Below are 22,504 nucleotides of genomic sequence, written 5' to 3'. Positions count from 1 at the left end.
ACTGAGTCCCTAAAACTATGCTACGTTTTATAAAGAGTTAACCGCAGAAAATGTAACAGGAAAATTAAGTATATGCGGACGAAAATAAGCGGAAATAAATTAAATTTAATAAAATCTAGTAATCGTTTATGTTTCTTGTTATAAATTAAATGAAAGCTATCCAATTTCTACACCTTCAAAGCAACTCTATTCATGCAATGTTGCTTCGATTGGCTCATAGACAACAAATATTCTAGCCGTCAAGAAAATGTTCATTCAATCGTAGTTTGTCGACCACAACGGGTTTCACTAACAACGGTATATTTTCTTGCCTTCGGTCTGGCACTTTTTCACACACATCCAAGCCAACATACATATATTAGCAACAATAGTGACAGCATTAACCGAAAAAATAAAGCTGTGATAAATCGAAACATTGTAGACATGCAAAAAAACATTCCAAACACATAAAAAATATGAAAAGGTATTGGATTCTGTTAAAATATGGTTTAAAATTGCTTTATGTTTGATTTTACGACGAATACAAGCAGACGAAATGCGAAGCGGAAGTTGAAAAAAATACATATTAACAACGGAGAAAACTAGGAATCGTTGAATGCGAAAGCTGCCGAATAGCTAACATACACATATACATACATACATATGTTGAAACGAATAAAACGAATTAAAAGCGCATATGAAACGAATTGATAACAATCTACATTTATGGTCTATCGGTGGTTAAAAGGAAAACGAACAACGAACAACGAACATATTTTCTTTACAACTTTTGATATATATACACTGAGATTACAGCGCAAATTAATTAATTAGCAGCCAAATATACCAGTTGGGTGTGCGTAGAATGAGTGCGTGTTAAAAAGAAAACGACCAAAGCAATAATACACAAACGCTTAGCAAAAGCAGCTTGTGGAGCAGGTATTAACTATAGAAGTTTTTGGGAAATCTGTAAAAATTTTTGTCCACATGAATATGCTACACACCTTTAGTGGTAGTGGCGGTGGCGGGGGAGGCGGTCCGTTTGGCGATTCTGGTGGTAAGTACAAATTTGCGTATGAATGTATTTTACCAAAAACAAAAACAAAAAAGAAAAAGTGAAATTCGAAGAAACAATGAGGAAATGTTGCGAAAAATTAAGCTTAGGAATGTACATAAAAACTTACATACAAACATATGTAGTTATGTGCGTAAATAATTACATATCTACATGTAAATATACTGTAGTATTTATTGTCGTGTTATCCTTCGGCCATATTCGGTTCGCTTCACTTCAGCTATGCAGACGCAAAACCGAATACATACTTTTTAATTAAGAGTTACAAAACATCAGCTGCAGGACGCTTTTTTGTTCACTTGAATAAAGTACTATTCCATAACAATGTGCCGAGGCAAGAAATAACGAGCTTTTTCATTAAATAATCTGTATTTACAATAAATGTTTGCTATTTGTATGGCATTTCTTGTATGTATTGTATAAGGTGTAGCCAAACAAAAACATATGATGTATGTATGTTCATGTTTATGCAAATTTACTTTTTATATATTGTATACAACAACAAAATTAAGAGCATTCGTAAATATGTTGTTGGTGAGCATTATTTCCAAAGCAATTTTGTTATTAACAGCAGAATATACTAGAATCAGAGAGGGCGGCAAAATATTAAAAAGGGATAAAAACAAACAGACTAATTGAGTCATTATTACGGATTATTGCTTCTAAGGATTAACAGATTTTTTTTTTTAATTTCACAAATCTTCATATTTGCACTTGAGCTGTGAAGAAGTTTATCAGAAGCTTTTGTGAGCAGCTGTGTGTAACAGCTGTGATTAAATATGTTCTAGAAAGTCGGATCAATATTATCGGCCAATCGTAACTTATTCGCATTTCACAAAACTATTTGGGACATTTTTTTGAAAAAATTTTCTTTACAAAATCTTTATTTTGATCGTTCAGTTTGCATGGATAGCTAGCTATAGCTTCTTAGGGTGAAAAGGACGTGCGCAAAATTTCAGATCGATGTCTCAACAACTGAATTCCTTATTGAGGTTCTAGTAGAATTTAAACAAATAACTCGCATTGTACGATACATGTATTCAAGTTATTATTGAGCGTTCTTACTTTTGCAAGACTGTAATAAGATGGAGGTTAATGGACCGCTTTCATAACAACTCATTTTTATACTTTTTTCTACGAATTTATTCATTTGTCCCATATAGGATATCCATGACAACAAAGGTACCGGTTTATTGCTTGAAATTTGAAATTTAACTTTTAAATTTGGTTCTTCATTCGTACTCGTATATGTTCTTTCGAAAGATCATTGAATTTTTTGGAAATATACATTTATTGCGTAGAATAAAATATTAATAGAATAAATTATAAAGTAAGCTAATTATCTGAACTACAAAATAGCAAAATGTAAGCGACAGTTTATGATAAAAGAAATGCCAAAGCCATCTGCTAACATAATCAGCTGTTTCCTCGATATCCTTCCTTCAAGGGCGCAATATGTGAAAGTGCCAGCGCCAGTTTCAAGGCAATGTAAAGTCTAACTTTTTAATGGGTATGAGGAGAATAATGAACTTTAGTCAATTATTAATTGGCCACTAACTACTCGCTGTGTCTACAACAACCACAACAACAGCAGTCGTAGGTCCTTGCTGATGACTTTTACGGAATCACAGTTTATCAGATTGTTTTGTTTTAGTTGTTGCTGTTGTTGTTTATGTATACGTTATCCACACTCATTCGGCTCGTGAGTACGCATTATTAGTTAGGTTGTAGATGGGTGGGTTGTCGTGAGGTAACCGGTTGAATTGTGTTTTTACACAACCGCCAACACAATGTATATATGTACATACTCGTATATGTATATGTATATACACATATACATAAGTATATATATGTAACTAACTTCAACTACATGGTGCGCATGTACAACATAAGCCCTTATACTATATTTTCATATTATTACATACAAAGCATTTACTATACATGTATGCATGTGTATGTGTGTGTGTTTGGGTTTATATGATTGCTGATTGCTGCCGTGCGACCTTATTTGCGTTTCCACTTGGGTTAGGTTAAAATTCAAGGGAGTTTAATAGCACCTCATGCTGAAAGTCAAGGTTACAATCTTGTTATGTACACAAATACACTATGGCCATTTTCATATACACATATATTTTATGTACATATGCTGGGAGCTATGTCAATATTGCTTTATGCTAGTAATATGCAAGGGTGTTATATGACAATATAAACATAAACTATTTGCGTACATAAATATATATACCGTTGTATTATAACTGTTTTATTATAAGAAGCATGTTGCTTTAATTCTCTTGCAAAAATGTAAATAGTTTTCTATCATCGAGCGAATGGAAAATTATAAAAATCAGCAGTTTCAGTCTTACATGATTATAAGATTCTTGAAAGCCTTCGAATTTCAGCATATTTTGAATAAAGCAAACACTATTGTTTTTGCTTTTATTAAGCGAGTGTCAAAAGAACGCTAAACTTGGATAAAAACAAGACAAAACCTCTACTGTACCGAGGCAATAATATTCTTCACAGTTGCATTTATTATCGCATAAAGGAATTTAAAAAGATCTTTATCTTAATTTTAATCCGTCAGTTTGTATGATATCTATAGGCCATAGTGATGCGATCTAACCAATTTGTTCGGAGATTAAAGCGTTGCCTTGGAAAATTATCAATGCCAAATTTCGTTAAGATATCTTGTCAATTAAAAAAGTTTTCCATGCAAGAAGTAAATTTTGGTCGATCCGTTTGTATGGCAGCTATATCATATAGTGGTCCGCTAGCGACGGTTCTGACAAATGCACAACTTCTAGGAGAGAAAAGGACGTGTGACAAATTTTAAATCGATATCTCAAAAACTTAGGGATTTGTTGTGTATATACAGACAGACGGTCATGGCTAAATCGATTCAGCTCGTCAAGCTGATCATTTATGGTATATATAATACATTTCTGTACTAAATAAGTTGCTTTGAATAAATTTTCGTTCTATTAGTGGCGTAACTTAATTATATGAGCATAGTATATTTTGTAGAATCTACGACTTCCTCTTAATTCTGGGTGTTACAAACTCCGTATCAAATTCGGATGCTAAGGGTCAAGCGCTTAGCTTTCTTTATAAAAAATTTAATTTTTTTTTTAATATGTTTGGAGCCATAATATTACCTTCTTTTCATTTTGAGATCAAAAAGGTTTTCACACTGATTCACACTGATTCAGTCATTTAAAAGTATGTTGGATATTTTTGTATAAGCATATCAAGATCTTAAAGCTCGCAGTTGCAATCTCATCCCGTGACATTTGAGTATTCTTGAATATATTAAGCACAAAGTGTTGATTGGACGCAAGGATTTTATCATAAAAACTTTTTACCTTCATCCTGATGAACGGAACATTAATTTCTACATATTCCTCTCTCATTTATTTTTTATTGCCATATTACTATTCTGGCTTTGAATGTCAACTGTACTTTGTGATAGCTTCTGCTTAACGGTCTCTATGACGGCATATTACACATACATTATTGCATATGCGTTTGTCTATGTATGTGTGAATATGTTTTTTTTTACTTCCATCAAGTGAACGTGCTGCATCCGCTTTATGATTAATGTGAAAACTTTTTAAAAAGTTTTACTGTATTGCATTGAACAATTCAAGGCAATTCTGGAGTGCCATTGCTGATATACGCTTAAATATTATAATTTGCTAGATTTTATGACACATATAAATACTTACTCGTATATTTAAGAAATTTGGTAAAATATATAATATCTAGATTTAAGTGTTTAATACTAATAAGGAGAGAAGATTTAGAAAAGAGTAAAAGGTGACACGAATACCTCTGAGCTTGAGCTATATCGATATTTTTTTATCAAATTTGAATTCAGTGTTGGTGTGAAAAAAAATAATTAGTACTCGTTAGTTTCATTTGGCTATATTTTATAAAGAAAATGCTATACTCGTATATAATGGGCTTAAAATTAAGCATTGTTTTCAAATATACCTGTTCATACCTGTTTAATTTTTGAAATTTTTCATTACATGTAGTGTAGAGAAACGAACCTGTACTGCACGGTATTCAATAATTTCATCTCTTGCAGTGTAAAATATCAGTTCATATAATTTTCTGATGTTAAAATTTATCTTCAACATTTAATTTAATTTAGAAGAAGGTAACGCAAAGAGCTAAATCTTAGTTTAGCAATAAAAAACGGTCACGTTGCTCATAAAAGCTGATTAGATTTGTTAATTTGTTTCCCTGCTATTTTTACTGCGTACAGAAAGGTGTGCCTCATTTTTATACCCGGGCACAAATGTTACACAATGGTTTGCCAGTTTTATTAAAGAAATTGAGAAATTGAAATGATCATAATAACAAAGAAAACTAATTTAACAATAGGTATGTTTCTGTTAGAATATCGCACTCCAAAGAGACAAATAACTTTAAAGAACATAGAAAAATCAATTTAAAAAAACAAAAAAGTTGTGAAAATGTTCATGTTTTAAAAACTATAGACTTATTATATAAATGTATCATTCCAGACATTAACTTTTTTTATTTCTACATTTTTAACACGTGGTTTTAACATATGGTTGTAAATTGGGTGATATGCAGCATTATGTGATACAGAGACTGCAGAGAAGTTGTAAGATTGTACAAAAAATTTTAAGCAGTAATAATCATTTAATTTTAATTAAAAAATTTCAGACAAAAATTAAAAATCGGAATTTAAAATTGAAAACTTAATTTTTTATTCAATTGAAGAATTTATTTTTAAGCCAATATGGCAAGATCTTGTGATTGAAGATTAAATTTTGAATTGAAATATGTTGGGTATTAAAAATTGATAATTGAAAATTTTATCTTGAAATTTGATAGCAAAAATTTAAAATTTTATTTTAAATCACAAAATCAGAATTAAAAATTCATAAAATACAAATCGTTTAAATATGTTAGTTTGCCGACCAGTACTTTAGGCTCTCAATAGATGATGACTTTGTGCGAGCTTTGGTTCAAAATGATAGAACCCGAGTACGCAAACGCGAAAAAATGTTAACTCTAAAATAATTTATTTTTGTTAATGCTTAGGATTACATATTTTTTTTATGCGGTATTTGATATTAAAAATTAAAAATAAAATTTTTATTTGGTTTTAGGGATAACATTTTTTTCTTTATGTATATTATAGTTTAATTTTTTGAATTAAAAATTTAAAAACTATTTTTAGTTAAGATTTTTTGGGTTTATAAAAAAAAAAACAAATATTTTAATTCAAATATAAACTCAATTATTTTTTTAATGCATTGTTTGCAACTCAAGAAAATAATAAAAACACATCTGTGAAAAAAAATTGGATTTTATAAAACACAAAATAACTATAAAGATGATATTAAACAAATTTGCAAAAATAATTATATCAAAAATTAATTCACAATTATATAGAAACTGAGTAAGAGGCAAATTTAGTACAAATATCAGATTGTAAGCGGAATAAGTTTACTTAAAATGGGCCATAACAAATATCGCTTGAATTTTTAAGACAATTTGCTTTTAATTTGGTGAATTAGTTCTTTGTATACAAGTGTAATTTGTAGCATTAATATTCAAGACTTCATAAGTTGTGTTATTTCTGTTCCATTCAAACTTTTGTCTTCCTTACTTATTGCTAATTAAAATCCTCCTCCGCAGAAACTCTAAGCAAATGCAACTCCTTAGCAATACCAACATACATACATACATATATATATATATATATACAGATATACGTTATCATATATTTTTACAGTTTTTTTCTTAACTATGACAAACCAATGTTTACATTTAAGGACACCACCCGTTGTTCACTGTCACTCGTCAACGCTAGCAAAAACTCGTCTCAAACGTATCTATGGTCTTTTTTCTATCTAATTGATGGCATTGATTTTCCATTTGTTATCATCATCATCATCTGACGCAGTTGTTTCAATTTTACGTGCAAATGCGTCTACATGAGCACTAATAGCCTTGTTAATTGCTATTGCGGTACAGTCACCACATACATACACACATACGCACGCATGCAATTATAGCATATAAGCGCAAATACATACCGACATAAGTACGTAGCTGTTACACCTACAAGCATTGATTGCAGAGGGATCTCCTTAAACTATGTAGGTAGTATCATAGGGAGGATAGTGAGAAGCACTGTCACTGCCGGTGAAAAATTATGCTGCTTGGCATTGATGCATTTATTTCCGCTTTAAAGGTTTAAGCGATGAATTTACATTAGTATGGGTTTAAATTAGTTACTGACACATTTTTTCATAATTTTTCTCTCAAAGTTATCCAAAAAAAGTAAATGACTGTCAGCTCTATTTTTCTCACTTTCCTTTCAACACACGATCTTCGGTCTTGGTCCGATCTGTATAATTTGTTCGGAGATTGTAGCGTTGGCTTGGTTACAAATCTGTGTCAAATTTCGTGAAGATAACTTGTCAAATGAAAAGTTTTCCGTAGAAGAACTTGAGTTTGATCGGTAAGTTTGTAGGCAGGTATACCTCATAGTAAGCGGGCACAATAGACTCTAGGGTGCTAGTGTTCCGATATCGGCAGTTCCGACAAATGAGCAGCTTCTTGAGGAGTAAAGAACGTGTGTAAAATTTCAGATCCATATCTCAAGGATTGAGGGACAAGTTGATGTATATACAGATAAACGGGCCGACGGATAGACAGACAGACACGGCTAAATCGACTCAGCTCATCCCGTTGATCATTTATATATAATATATATATTTTGTAAGGTCTCCAACGTTTCCTTTTGTCCGGTATTATAATCTTTGTGGCAAACTGAATATGCCTTGGTTTTAAAAAGCTACCGCACGAATTTTGATTTCTTTTTCTGGTTGATATCCTGTTCACATTTACTTTAAGAACCCAAATAGTTTCTCACACATATAAACGATTATTTCATCTCTTCTTCTTCCTTTTCATTTCAGACGTTGAGCTAAAGGAGCGCCTAATCGCCACTGTCAAGAAAGAAGTCAAGCAACTAATGGAAGAGGCTGTCACCAAAAAGTATATACACGAAGAAAGCAGCTCGGTGACATCATTGTGCGCTGCAGTGGAGGCATGTCTCAGTCACGGTTTGCGACGACGTGCTTTGGGTCTCTTCAAAACTTCTTCCACAACAGCGTTGATACAGAAGATAGCCAGGACTTGTCCAGAAGCTGACTATATAAATCGTTGCTTGCTGGAAATCGAAATGGTCAATGAAACGCACACGGTCTCCGGCAAGCGGTCTTCTTCCAGCAGTGATAGTATTATCAAGCCGAAGTTGCTCAACAAGGGCAGCAGTAATTCGGTGACGACAATCAATACGATGTCGTCGACAACTAGTGGCTGTGCCACAACGGTGGTGAAGTGAGTATACATGAAGAGTAGAATAGGTTCGAGGAGGCAATAAGTGCAATTGGTTTTTCTTTGGCAGATACTTGTGGATACGCTTGGCGCTGTATGAGCGTCGTCTTTCCAAAATAATTGAGTATTTGGTCAACAATGCCAATAATTTCTATGATCGTGATGCGCTGGTCGCCGATCCAGATTATGGCTCCATACTTAGTTCGCTCTTGGTCGGACCCTGTGCGTTGGAGTTTACACGCGCCAAAACGCCAGACCACTATTGGTCGGATCCACATGCGGATGAACTTGTATGTATATTCAATTGTATTTACGGTTAAGCTTTCATTAATTTCCATAATCTTTCATACAATCAGGTACAACGCCACCGCATTAGTTCCGGCAATCGCACGCCTCCGATTGTACATCGGCCAATCATCAATTTCAAGCGCAGCTTGCACACAAGCTCGGAGGACACTAGCAGCGGCTCGTATAAAGCGAGTTCGCCCGCCAGCGTCGCTAAGGATTACGTTGAGTCATTGCACCAGAATTCCAAAACCACACTTTTGTATGGCAAAAATAATGTGCTGGTGTTGCCGGTGAGTTTTGCAAATTTACTTTGAGCCTAAAACTCAGCTTTAATCTAAACAATTTCATAATAATTGCAGAAGGACGTAAATGAACCCATGCCGGGCTACTTGAGTCTCCACCAAACGGTGCAGTTCCTCACCATCAAATGGACACCGAATCAACTGATGAACGGCTACAATGAAGCTGAGGGCACCGACAAAAGTTTCTACTGGGCCTATGCGCTTAATATAAATGTCGATGAGATTGTCTATGTGCATTGCCATCAGAACCGCGGTGAAGACACCGGCGGCACCATAATATTAGTGGGTCAAGATGGTGTACAGCAGCCACCGATACATTTTCCTGAAGGTGGTCATATGCAAGCTTTTTTGAGCTGTCTAGAGACTGGCTTGCTACCGCATGGCCAATTGGATCCACCGCTTTGGTCCCAACGTGGTATTGAGAAAATGTTTCCATGGCCAAAAAGTGTACGCCGCCGCATATTACCCTCTGTGATGGAATCCACCGATGAAACACCAATCGATTATGTCTTCCGTGTGGTGAGCAAATGTCAGCATGAAGAGTTTTGTGAGTTTCAGCACATTTTTTACGAGAATGAGTAAGTATTAATTCGGTTTAACTTTTAGTGGCGACACATCCAATTTTGGAACTAGGTCGCACCAGCCCACGACGCAAGCATTTGAGTAGCTGTTCGACCACTGGTAGTAGTGACTGTTCTAGCAAGAGTCTATCCATGGAACAGAGTGGCGGTGACTCTCCACACCAGGTGTGCATATTATAAAGTTTTGCATCATCGAACAATCAAAATTATTAGAATTTCTCGAGTTATTTGAACTGCATGTGCTGTGCTATTCTTTATCAGAATCGTGTTTCTCTTCCTATTCGTTTAAAAAAGTTAAACGAAGCTTTCTTTAAAGACTTAAAACCTAAGCCAGCTCCGTAAAACTGGCGTCTTACAGCAGGTCCAACTTTTAAGACTCTATTGAAATTTTTTTCCACAGATTCAAGCAAGTCAAACTGCTAGTATTGAGCTGGTATGTTCCACGATGCGTCGTCAAATAATATCTCGAGCATTTTATGGCTGGTTGGCTTATTGTCGTCATTTGTCTACGGTGCGAACACATCTCTCTGGTTTGGTTAATGGACGCATCACACCGGATTGTAAGTCCCACTAACTAATTACAGCGGATTGAATATAGATTAATGACTTTTGCATACTTTCACAGTAGCGGCTGACGAACAGGGACTAACCAAAGAAAAGTGGGCGGGACTTCAAGTTGATGGCGTTGTAACTAGCGATACAGAGGTCTTCCGTTTGGTGTATTTCGGCGGTGTACAGCATGAGATACGCAAAGAAGTCTGGCCGTATCTTTTAGGGCATTACAGGTTGGTCTGCTAAAGATATCATAAATAGCACTCATGTATTAAATACAAAATTTCACACAAACCACAGCTTTGGTTCCACAACGGAGGAACGCGAGAAGTACGACGATACCTGTAAGCATTATTACGAAACCACAATGAGTGAATGGCTGGCCGTTGAGGCAATTGTGCGCCAACGTGAGAAGGAGAAGAATGCACAAGCTGTGGCTAAGCTGTCGGCTGAGAAATATAGACGCGCTGGCAAACCGGTATGTCGGCAACATGAAATGGACGACGAAGATGTGGAGAATGATGTATTTGAAGATAATGATATTTCCGATATGTCCGATCCGGGTGAGGATTTCGATGAGGATATACCAATTGAGAAGGACGAAGATGAGAGCATCACCGCTGATAAAGGTGAAAAGTACAAAACTATTAGCACCACCGACTCTGGTAATGTGGAAGAGGATATGGAGACAGCTGAAGCCATGGAAGAAACGAATGATAGTCAGCAACCTGAAGATGACGACACCAATGCAGTATTATTGATAGAACGAAGTGAACATATTGTAGTGGAACTCGAAAATATTGATGCAATGAAGCCGCTAGAGCTGCAGGAAAATTGCTTTGCTGATACTGATAATGAGGCGGGTCTAACACCTGAACATGGTAGCAGTATCTTACTGCTAAGTGTAAAGAGTTCACCATCGACCTCTTCCTATGAAACCGTTGGCAATGAGTTTACCGATATCAACGATCTGACAACACCAATGAATGTTGTGGCCGAGTCAGAGACCATGAATTTCGGCGCTGTCATAGAAGATGTAGAGCCAGAAGAGGACTTTTCTTCACATGTGACGAAATTTCACAGTGCCGACGATTTACGTCGGGCCATGGACGAGTTTACCATCGGTACCGTGGATCAAGTGCGCGATGCCGAGTCAATGCCAACACATGCGGTGATTATAACCGAAGCAGCATCATTGGATGCGCTGCAATGTGATGATGAACTCACCGATGAACTGTCACGCAAGACAAGTCTTATGTCACCGATGAACGAGGATATAACAGTGGTGGCTTCACTGGATGCGCTGCAAGAGCCCAAATCGGCGTGCGTTTCACCTGCCAGCAGTAATGGCGGTGTATATAGTGTGAGTAGTAGAAAATAGTATATTTGTTAACTGTAAATACTTTCGATTTATATTTTTACAGAGTGAGTTATTGGAGTCATTCGGTCTTAATTTGCACCGCATCGAAAAGGATGTGCAACGTTGCGATCGCAATTATTGGTATTTCGCCAACGAGAACTTAGATAAACTCAGGAATGTCATATCGACGTAAGTTTTATTAACCACCTTACTTATGCTGTCATTTTACCCAACATTTTCATATAATCTGTAGCTATGTTTGGGAACATTTGGATATTGGTTATATGCAAGGCATGTGCGATTTGGTTGCTCCGCTATTAGTCATTTTCGACGATGAGTCACTCTGCTATAGCTGCTTCTGCAAGCTTATGGAGCGCATGATCGAGAATTTTCCAAATGGTGGCGCTATGGACATGCACTTTGCGAATATGCGGTGGGTGAACTTATCTCCTTATTGTAATTGTAGAAAAAAATTGATTTCTCAATCAATATTTCAGTTCGCTCATACAAATTTTGGATTCGGAGATGTATGACCTAATGGACTCGAATGGCGATTACACACATTTCTATTTTTGTTATCGCTGGTTCTTGCTAGATTTCAAACGTGAGTTGCTCTATGATGACGTTTTCGCGACTTGGGAAGTTATTTGGGCGGCAAAGCATGTGGCCTCCAGTCATTTCGTGCTCTTCCTCGCTTTGGCTCTACTGGAAACTTATCGTGACATAATATTGTCGAACAGCATGGACTTTACAGATGTCATCAAATTCTTCAACGGTGAGCGAGCAAAAATTATATGCTATATCTTTTTTCTCACTGTTCATGTTAGTTTGATCCCAAAGTTTAGACGTTATCGACAGTTTTTTTATAGCGATATCTTAAGTTTGTAAGAGGAAACGTTGGAGGATAAAGTATATATATATATATAACAGATCAGCATGACGAGCTGAGTCTACCGTCCGTCTATCTGTCCGTCTGTATATATGAACTATTTTTGAGATATTGATCTAAAATTTCGCACAATTCTAGCCTTTTCATATAAAAAAAGTTATGTTTTGAGTTTAGATCAGTTTTACTATCTCAATATTATATTAATATACTTTATTTTTCTACATAACGGTAGAACGTTTCTTAATTTGTCGATCCAGTTGCTATTTTCAAAGGGATCTCTATTCTGAAAATATAATATAGCTTGTTTTTGATAACGTTTAAAATCTATTTAGTTTCCATCACACTTTTCAAACATAATTTTAAAATTTTTTATGGAACAATGTGTTTTATTTTAAATCATTGTTTTTGAAAATTTTGTTTGGATTTCCTGTGATAATTTTTTTAGAAATATGTTTGTAACTTTGTTGGAAATTTGTCAAAATTAATTTTGAAATTTGTGAGAAATATTTTTTTTGTTTGAATTTTATTTGTTTTGATTTGATTTGTTTTGAAAGTGTTTAAGGTTTTCATTAAATCATTGTTTTTGAAAATTTTGTTTGGATTTCTCTTGAAATTTTTTTTAGAAATTTCTTTGTAACTTTGTTCGAATTTTTTAAAATTAATTTTGAAACTCGATTAAAATATTTTTTTTGTTTGAATTTTATTTGATTTGGTTTGATTTGTTCGAAAATTTGTAGGGGTTTTTTCCATCTTTGGAAATTTTAACGAAAATTAGATTATTATTTTTTTCTGCAATGCCATTTGACGATTGCGGTATGTTTTTGAAATTTCTTTGAACAATTTGATTTTTCTCTTTCAGAAATGGCTGAGCGACACGATGCTCGATCCATATTGCAATTGTCCAGGAGTCTTGTATTGCAATTGCAGACAATAATCGAAAATAAATAAACACCTACGTTTAAATATAAACTAACGAGATACTTACAACTAAACACATAAAAAACATATGAACAAAAACAAAAACAAATATATAGCTATTAAAATATATAAATATATACTAAGAAATCAGAAGCAAATGCAGGCAAGATAGAAAATTGGTATCTATTTTATATATTATATCACAAGAAGCAGTCAACTGTTAAGTAGCAGACCATTAACATATGTAGTAACATAGTGGAGCGTAGTCGTTTGCACCTAGAAGAAACTGTAGAGTAGAGCCATACACATAGCTACAAACAAATTAAGTTTTTACTGCAATATTTTTTAAAAATAATAAAATTTTGTTTTGCAAACATTTTTTTAATTAAAATGTTTTTTTGCATAATTTTTGAAAATTATTATAATTTTTAAATTAATATTGCAAATATTGAAAAAAGTGAATTTTCCATTCCAAAAATAATACAAATAGTTTTTTTTGCAACAAATGAAACAAATTTTTTACATATTTTTGTAGAAATTTACTGAATTTTATATTGCATATATGCATTTATGGTAAAAAACTCCAAAAATATATAGATATTTTTTTTCTAACTTCCAAAACAATTTTTATTTATTACTTTTACAGTATAATTAAGTTTTTGTTTTAATTTACTAACAAAAATTAATTTCTAATTGAAAAAATTTACGAAACGAAAGAGTGCATGCTCTCATGAGCAGACACATAATGGTTAAACGTATGCATTAATTGCAACAGCCAAATGTATAAACTCATGTAAATATCATTGTTTGAACTAATACTCATTACTAATACATATATATTATATGTATACCTAGTAATATATACACAGTTGAAAAAGTAAAAACAAAAACAAAGAAAACTATTAAATGTAGATAATATATAAATTGAGGTTAAAAACGAAAATATTTATATGTACATATATGTAGTTTGAAGCAACTTGTGACAGGCTTTCAGATCTAAAACAAAAAAACTTGCTAAACGGCTGGGAATGTAGTCCTGTAAAGGGAGAAATAACTCAACAATTTCATACAGTGAAATACATAGCGACCTGAGTTCATTAAATAAAATAAATAAATGTTTACCAAAAAAAAAAAAATTAAAAAGAGTAGAATCTAGAAGTGGAAAATAACCACAGTAAATATTACATACACACATACATACATATAACAGTAAGTACTTAGTGATGAGTTTGGTGAAATGCTTGTTAAACTTTGTGGGAAAAAGTTGCATAGTAAGATTATACAGATTTATAAAAGTGCAAGTAGTATATTATGAACTATATTATAAAGTTATAGCCAACGATATTTAGATGCATAACATATTAAATATGGCAGCATTGAAAAGAAAAAACAAATATAGCGAAAATGTAGGGAATCACCACAATTTTATACTTCCTGTCAGCAAGCATACATACCTACATATATAGATGCGTACCTACATAAAAATTTGTAAATAAATAAAAACATCAAACTTATGTAAATGCAAAATTGTATACCAGTAAAGTGAAATCTATTGAAAAACGCAGAAGAAAGCTATAAATATAAAAATACTAAAAAAATATTATGTGTATGTTTAAACAAAAAGTTTAAAAGAAGTAGTTGTTATTTACATTGTTGATAATGCTTAAACATGTTTGAACATGCATGCGCATGACAAAACAAGCATATGTATTCGAAATGTGTTGCTTTTTATACAATGCAATATTTATTTGTTGAAGAATTTGCTAAAAAATTGTTAAACACGCATAAAAGAAAAACATTTATATATAGAAAATGTCCAAAAATATGTTTAAAAGTATTAATATGCCACAAAATGCATTAATTAGCAGCGCTATGCCTGGTATATGCCGATTAATTACGTTGCATTATTGATGACAAAAACGCATTGTACATAACCAAATTGTTGGTTTTGCGCCTAAATGTATGCTGTATTTTTTTGAAAACATAATTTTTTACTGGATTAAAATTTTTTTGATACTTTTTATGTTACAAATAAAAAAAAACTGCGCAACGTTATACATATATATATATAATTTAAGCGCTTTTGCGCCAAAACGTATGCTGTTATATTGTGAGAATATCCGTTTTTTTCTTGATTTCGATTTTTTAAAACTTTTTTTTGAATATTTTTAGGTTATAACGAAAAACAGCAGTTCGAGCGCTTGGCGCCTCAGTTGATTCTGACAACTTAGGCACTTTTTAATATTTGTTAAAAAGTATAAAGGTTTTACTTAAAAAAGACATATATATTTACATAAATATTTATATTTTTAGAAACGTATACCTTATATATCAAGTAAACTGATGTTAAAATAATGTATATCAATTCCAATTTTTAACTTCTCGAAATTTTTTTTACTAATCTTTTGAAGCATTATATGTAAGTTGTTTTTAGTTAAAAGTTCTGTTTATAAGCTGAACTTGCCAAAATATACATATTTAGAAAAAGTAAGCGATTTTGTTATTTTAAAACTGATATTGCAACTTTTTGCTTTGAATTTATGAAAAATACTAGTTAATTATATGAGAAACCGAAGTGAAAACTGTTGTTAAACATAATTATCAAATACTTATGCATTTACTTAATTAAATTATGATTTTTATATAAAAGGCCGCTCAGTATTGTCATTTTAAATTTATTTAAAATTTAATTATGGTTGTGTATATTAAATTACTATATTGCGATTATAATACTAATTTTCCCCATAGTTTCCTACTGGGTAGATAGTAACACATATGAAACACAGAGAGAGATAGAAAGGTTTCCAAATATTCTAAAATCATATTAACTTCTTTGAGTATGCGTCCGAATAAAAAATGTTTACTAATTTTATATAGCAAATTTTACTTACTTTAATATTTATTTATAAAAAAAAAAAAAAAATTAAAAATTAATTAATTTATTTATTTACTTATTTCATTATAACTTGTTATGGCATTGAAAATATAGTAAACAGCAAGCAAAGTAAACATTATTTACAGTTGCAAATGTATGTATATGTATAGCGCGTAATTGCTTATAGTAAATACATACAAACATATAGCCACATAACCATATGATAACACACAAGTAGCATATGTAGAAAAAAGTGAAAACAATAGAATATTCACGAGATGAAAAGAGAAATATTAAGACAATTGTAAAACATAATACATACATACATACATACATATATTATTTATATACAAATTATGAATATTAAAGTATAAAAATACCATATAGAAATATCTAGTGAAATTATATACAAACACATACATTATATATTATTACAAAGTAGTGAATGAGATTATATGTATACATACATGTTTATATTGAAAGTACAAGCATTGCGTTTTATTATTCATTTAATATATTGTATATATACTTATGAGTATAAAGGTGGGTGAGTATGTAGATGTCATTTATACACATTTTGTGTTTTCCTTGTTATTCATTTAAAACCGTCTGGTGGATGTGAGACAACTTTTATATGCTGAAAAATGTTACTCATACGACCTGACGCACTATTGCATTAGTGTTTAATTGCATCTATTGACTTGGTAAAATGATTTAGAACTGTCAAAATTGTTGTTTAGTGAAGTTGAAGCAAAAAATGGTAAATTGTATGGTAAATCTTCGTAGTTCTAGTGTTAAATAATTCGAACCTTCCTCCTGGATGAAACCTAATAAAACTTCTCTACTAGAAGATATTGCCGTACAATGACCTACGTTCGAAAAAATTAAAATATTACAAAATCGCTGCGTTTAAAAAAAGTTGAATGAACCGTACGATTTGGTAATTTTTATCTTGCCAAAATTTGGTTATTAATCAGATCAAAAAGCTAGTAGGTTATTATATATATATTATTTAATTTTAATTTAATTTTATTATTTAACTAAAAAAATATTGTTTGTGGTATGTTATTTTTAAAGGAATATGAAAAAAATATAATATATTTTTTCAAAATTTCTATTTTCTAAGCTTCTTACTGCCTTTCGGCATTTTTATCCTTCAATAAAGTAGTTTTGTAGACTTTTTTATATAATACAGATAACCAGGAGAAAATGTCTTAATTTTACTGTGAGCAATAATCAAATGATCTCTCTGAGGCTTCAAGCGCTGAATTAAATCGCATTGAAACGGATGTCGAACTGTGTCTCGAGATATAAATTCGCTTTACTTTGTTTTCATTACATTTGAGTTTCAGTTTATTAAAATTATATGAGAATTCCATTTAAATACGAAAAATGTTGGAAATGTTTTTGAATTGCATGAATTAAACATACTTACAAGCAGTAGTATATAATCAAACTCGAGAAACTCTTACGTATTTTCACCATCACTGTCACAACAAGGATTAAAGTGAGCATTGAGTACCAAACAATCAGCTGATGTGAGTGCTTGGCTCGTTGAGTGGGTGAAGAGCTTGCTAGCATGAGAGAGTTGAGTGAGTCTTTGAAAAGTTTTAAGCATTTGTATGTTTAAAAGAGCGTTTGAGTTGTTACTTGTTTGAGTTAAAAAAGTAAACAGTAATGCAATGAACCACTAAAACACATAACCTACCCAAATGAAAGTGACAATCTGGTAACTTAAGCGTACACACAAGCAACAATTTGTTATATGTCAGAGAGAGTGCAAGAGAACTGGGTATTTGAAAGAGAAAGTGAAGAAAGTTATTTAGGGTTTTGATAAGTAATAGCACAACAAGAAGCAAGGAGAAAAATATATAGTGAACTGACATCAAAAATATCTTAATTTTTTTGAAAGAAAAATTTTTAAATATTTTTCTTTTTCATATAGCATTTAATACTATGGTGATTTTTTTTAAGTTTTTTCAGTTTGGAGACAGCAATACTCATATAATTTAATATGGTTTCAAAAATAATCAATTTGCTGATATATGATTCCACTATGACGCGACCTCTATCATCCTTAACTAACAATATGCTTGAGAAGAGGAAGACTCTCCCAATTTGCGAGAGCTATAGTATGGGATGGACATTAAATATGTTTCTACATCTCCGACAATACTAACGTAATAGAGAAGCAAATATAAGCCCTGACATTTTTGCAACATTTTTGAAATATGGTAGTACAGGTCTATTAGATTACTAAATTTTTAGAAATATTCGATCAGTACTAGTTCTAAAACAAACTAGTTTAAAACCTTGAACTCACTTACGGCCTTATGTGAGCAACAACTCTTTGTTGTCGGTATGTTAATACGAGAGCAACAGTTTCATATCGCCAAGCAATATCGTTTAATGCTGCTCAGCACAATGTCGTTGCCGAGGGGGTGGTTGCCGAACCAATTGCCGGAATTTAACATGGTGCAATACTTGGGGTGGTAGTGACAAGAGTGCCTAACAAGTTAACTTGACTTTAACGAGCTCTTAACTTCGCATATGCGGACCTTTGCTGGCAGTTTTTCTTTTGAGTTGTCCGTGTGCGGACGTGTCTTCTCCCTTAAAAGCGCGTATTATGGCTAGTACTAGGCTTTTCATTTTGTCTGCCTCTATAATATTGTAACATGCCACATATGTGTGCTTGTATGTGAATTATTTGACTGGAACTACAATTTGATGGTTGATAAGTGCTAATTTGGCAATAATTTATTTGGCATTAAACGCGAATAATCGAAGTGTACAGAGTTGCGTGTAAAAGTAAAGATTTGTGTGATTTTTTGGCAAAATTATTTAAGCATTAATGTGTCCGTTGTCGTAGAAACTTAAACATTTCTAGCGCTATTGTGCTGCATTTAGTATAGCGCTGAATTAAGTTTTATTGAAGAAGTTAAAGCAAACAGTTGGCAACAAAATGGCTCATGGTAATAGTGCAGGTGAGTTTTTTAAATTTCGAAAATGCTCAATTTACCTTTCACGAATTCGGCAGACAGTGTTGCTACGAGCTATCCCCTTTTTTGTATGTAAATCTCATTGTTGTTATTTTTGTTATTTTACTTGATGACGTTCTGTATACATACGCCCACGCAAGCGAATTCCCTTTTCGCCTATATATGTGTGATAATATCTACAGTGGTGTGCCGTGAAATAGAAACAAATTTTTTACAACTGCTTTCTTGACTTTCCCAAGCTCAAAGTGAATGTTGACTCCCTATTAAGAGTTATTAGATCCATATATTGTATGTAGAGTAGTATATTTCGTTAATGGTTAGTTTTTAAAATTTAAATTTAATATTTGAATATTATAAAATTAATAAATTATTTATATTCGAGGTTAATGTGTATGTTTTTTTCTGTGATTTATGGATTAACGGTTGTCAAATCCATTTACTTTTAAACTTTTAATTTAGAATACTTTCGTAGATAACCACGGTAATGCTATTACTGAGAGCATAACTACCCTTCGGGAAGACGTCGTTCCCAATTTAAGTATTATAATTCAGGGTAATGCCTAAAAATAAAAAAGAATTCCATTAAAAAACCTAGATTTTCCCAAAGACAATGCTAATTTTAGATATGAAAACAACTTTTTGTAAATCATCATGTCATTTTTTGAATAACAGAGAGACACTCAACTTTAAGAGAAGCTAAAAGTAACTATTACAAGTCTTAGTAGAAATAATATGTATATTTTAGTTTCAAAAATTGTGTAAAAGCTCTTTGGCTACCAGATATGCACCATAAAATGTTTATTTGGCCATGTGCTTTTTATTTTTATTTATTTATTTTTTTATACTTGTATATATATTTTTTTTATTTATATTAACATGGAATAGTTTTTGAGAATTTTATATAATTTTTTGTATAAAAATTTGTCCATATTTTATTTCGTATTATTTGAAAATCAAGAAAATTTGAACTAAGGCATTTTTTTCACACTAGTTTTCATTACAGCGCTCACTGCTGTATTTAGAGTTGTAACTTAACGTACGGTTGTTTCACGCTCTCACTCTCTTACTCACTTCCCGCTCCGCTCTGCCGTTACAGCAGCGTGCCAATGCAAAATTGCTCTACTGACTTTCAAATAATACCGTTTACCTTCGGGAGCTTAATTAGAAATGTGCTAGCAGGTGGTCTCACATCATCGTCGGCAGCTGGCTAGCCAACATCTCTGTGTGTTGCCTCCCAAAAAATACCGTGTATGAAAGGAAAATGGCGCTGAGCCTCTTCTCCTCACTCGAAATGTTTTGGTATATCTTTCTGCAGCTTTTTAATGACTCAATGAAAAACGGTATACATATATGCTATATGACATGCATGTATGTATTTGTTTGGTAAAAAATATTTATATGTTTGTGTTTAATGTATATACTCAATTATTTATACATATACTATGTAGATATATGTATAGGTATTGCAATGCCTACGCATTTACAAATGCGTGCTTACCATGTGACCGCATATGTGTGGGCGTTTGTTTATATTTTCGTTTATATGTAGGTTAGTAGGAAGTTTGCAAGTTGTGAAGTACACGCTGACAATTTGAACTTCTACCCTCTTCATAAGTATGCCGCCATTTTTCTTAAAGTGCGTGTGTACCTGTGTTTGTAGTAGTATTTTCCGCTTGGTTCAGCGAATTTCAGTAATTGCTCAATTTTTCAATTTTTCATTTCACCTGTCCTTTAAAAGGACTCTCTTCAATTAGTTCGTTATACGTTTTCTCTGTTTGCCATATTTTGTTGTATTTCTTAATTATACTCATTAAGGGTGTACATATATTTATAAATTTTTTAATTTGTACATTCATTAATATTTAATTTTTCAATTAGACTTGTAAATATAACGTAATTAACCGAAAATAGCCCGTGAGCATGTGTATAAGGTGTGGATATATATATTGATGTAGATGACTTCTCATATATTTATATACGTATATGTAATTCATATATGAAATCAGTTTAGTTGGCCATTTTGTTTGAAAAGTCAATGAATTTATTGAAACTCTCTACAATCGTTCGTTTATGTTGCGCAACAAAACTCGAGTTTAATTGTTTTTAGAATAAATAAAATAAAAAAATGCTTAATTTTGTTAAAGAAAGTTAAAGAAAGTTTTCTTAAAGTTGTCTGAATCTGCGCAAACTCCGAGTTTATTAAAAAAAGTTTCCTTAAATTCTCTCAATCTTCACATATTTTGTTGGTTATAATAATTAAACGTATTAAAATATTTCAACAGCCTTTGCCTTCAAAAGAGTGAGAGATCAGAGGCGTTCTTATTTATTTCTACAATTATGTAGTCCTATCTGTTTAAAAATATCTTAACCTGTCGATATTAGACATGGAGCACCAGTCTAACATATAAGAAAAGTTTAGCCAGATGGCAGAGCTGGATACGTTGGCAGAAGTTAAAAGAGTAATTGCTTTGGAAATTATTGGAACTTTCTTAAGTAAAGACTTGCAAGTCAGAAAAAACGCTTTTATGTGAATTTCTTTAAGAGACAGTTCATTTAATAAATAAATTAAAAAAATGTACACTTACAGAATGTAATGTACTTAAATAAACGGCGTTTCATTTGAAAAATTTTGGATTCACTTGATCTCGTAGCCGAGAAGCCTCAAGTAGGAACACCGAAAAATGATGAGATAGTGAGGAAGATTTTTCTGTCAAAAATTATCTAAAATTCAAAAACTAAAAAAAAATTTAATTACTATAGATGAATATAGATAATGATCGAAGAACTAGAACTTCCCACAGAAAAGTGTTTTTTATAAAAAAAATTTATAATTAGACTGACTTAAAAAATCAAAATTATTAACAAAACTCTTATAGCTTTGACCATTATAAAATACCTATATTCAAGAAGTTCGTTTAAAAATTTCAAGTAGATCGCTCCAGCCGTTTTGGAGAAACTTTCTTTCCTGACTCTGAAAATTGTGTTTAAAAGAAAAACGCATTAAAAATTGTGTAGCCGATTTCACTATGTTAAACATTTTTTACAAATACCCTTATGTCTTATATAAAAATTCTTTTATAAATTGTTTATGATAAATTGGAATTTCAATTCAGTTAACGCCTGTTTTTTAAGCGGTTCCTTTTATTTAATTGGACTAAAGCTCTTCGAATAAATATTCTTCACCTCCCGACTTGAATTCGAAAATCGTTTTAAAGTAAAGCAAAATTTACTATATTTCTAATTTCCAATTTGTTACTGCCACTATAAGCAGCTTTTATATCCAAAAATATTAGTAAT

At 32.2% G+C, this 22,504-nt stretch overlaps 2 protein-coding genes across 4 annotated transcripts in view; both read left to right on the top strand.

Annotated features, from left to right (window-relative positions):
- The first annotated feature begins 230 nt into the window (after positions 1-230).
- Positions 231-14,474, top strand: LOC106623461 (small G protein signaling modulator 1). Of its 3 annotated transcripts, XM_036366578.2 has the most exons (14): positions 231-463; positions 531-1,036; positions 8,023-8,446; positions 8,514-8,733; positions 8,800-9,021; positions 9,091-9,580; positions 9,640-9,779; positions 10,015-10,174; positions 10,240-10,399; positions 10,467-11,529; positions 11,591-11,715; positions 11,780-11,959; positions 12,024-12,301; positions 13,275-14,474. In XM_036366578.2, exons 2-14 carry the CDS (start codon positions 967-969, stop codon positions 13,361-13,363), a joined length of 3,621 nt encoding a protein of 1,206 aa, XP_036222471.2. In that variant the 5' UTR covers positions 231-463; positions 531-966; the 3' UTR covers positions 13,364-14,474. The 3 variants fall into 3 exon arrangements, with proteins under 3 accessions (XP_036222471.2, XP_036222472.2, XP_069965841.1); XM_036366579.2 differs by having other exon boundaries at positions 231-1,036; positions 10,243-10,399; XM_070109740.1 differs by having other exon boundaries at positions 231-1,036.
- A 4,120-nt stretch (positions 14,475-18,594) lies between these two features.
- tbc (trabuco) overlaps positions 18,595-22,504 on the top strand; it is a 32,125-nt gene continuing 28,215 nt past the window's right edge. Inside the window, exon 1 of the mRNA XM_036366580.2 lies at positions 18,595-19,192. Coding sequence (XP_036222473.2) covers positions 19,171-19,192 — 22 coding nt within the window. The 5' untranslated portion in view covers positions 18,595-19,170. The remainder of the gene's footprint in view (positions 19,193-22,504) is intronic.

This window comes from Bactrocera oleae, chromosome 5 (assembly GCF_042242935.1).
Source record: "Bactrocera oleae isolate idBacOlea1 chromosome 5, idBacOlea1, whole genome shotgun sequence".
NCBI lineage: Eukaryota > Metazoa > Arthropoda > Insecta > Diptera > Tephritidae > Bactrocera > Bactrocera oleae.
This window is presented reverse-complemented; position numbering and strand designations above follow the sequence as displayed.

Coding starts and splice junctions, on each gene's coding strand:
- LOC106623461 (XM_036366578.2), top strand. CDS start 967: ATGAATATGCTACACACCTTTAGTGGTAGTGGCGGTGGCGGGGGAGGC. Junction 9,022..9,090: donor ATAATGTGCTGGTGTTGCCG/GTGAGTTTTGCA, acceptor TAATAATTGCAG/AAGGACGTAAATGAACCCAT. Junction 11,716..11,779: donor CTCAGGAATGTCATATCGAC/GTAAGTTTTATT, acceptor TATAATCTGTAG/CTATGTTTGGGAACATTTGG.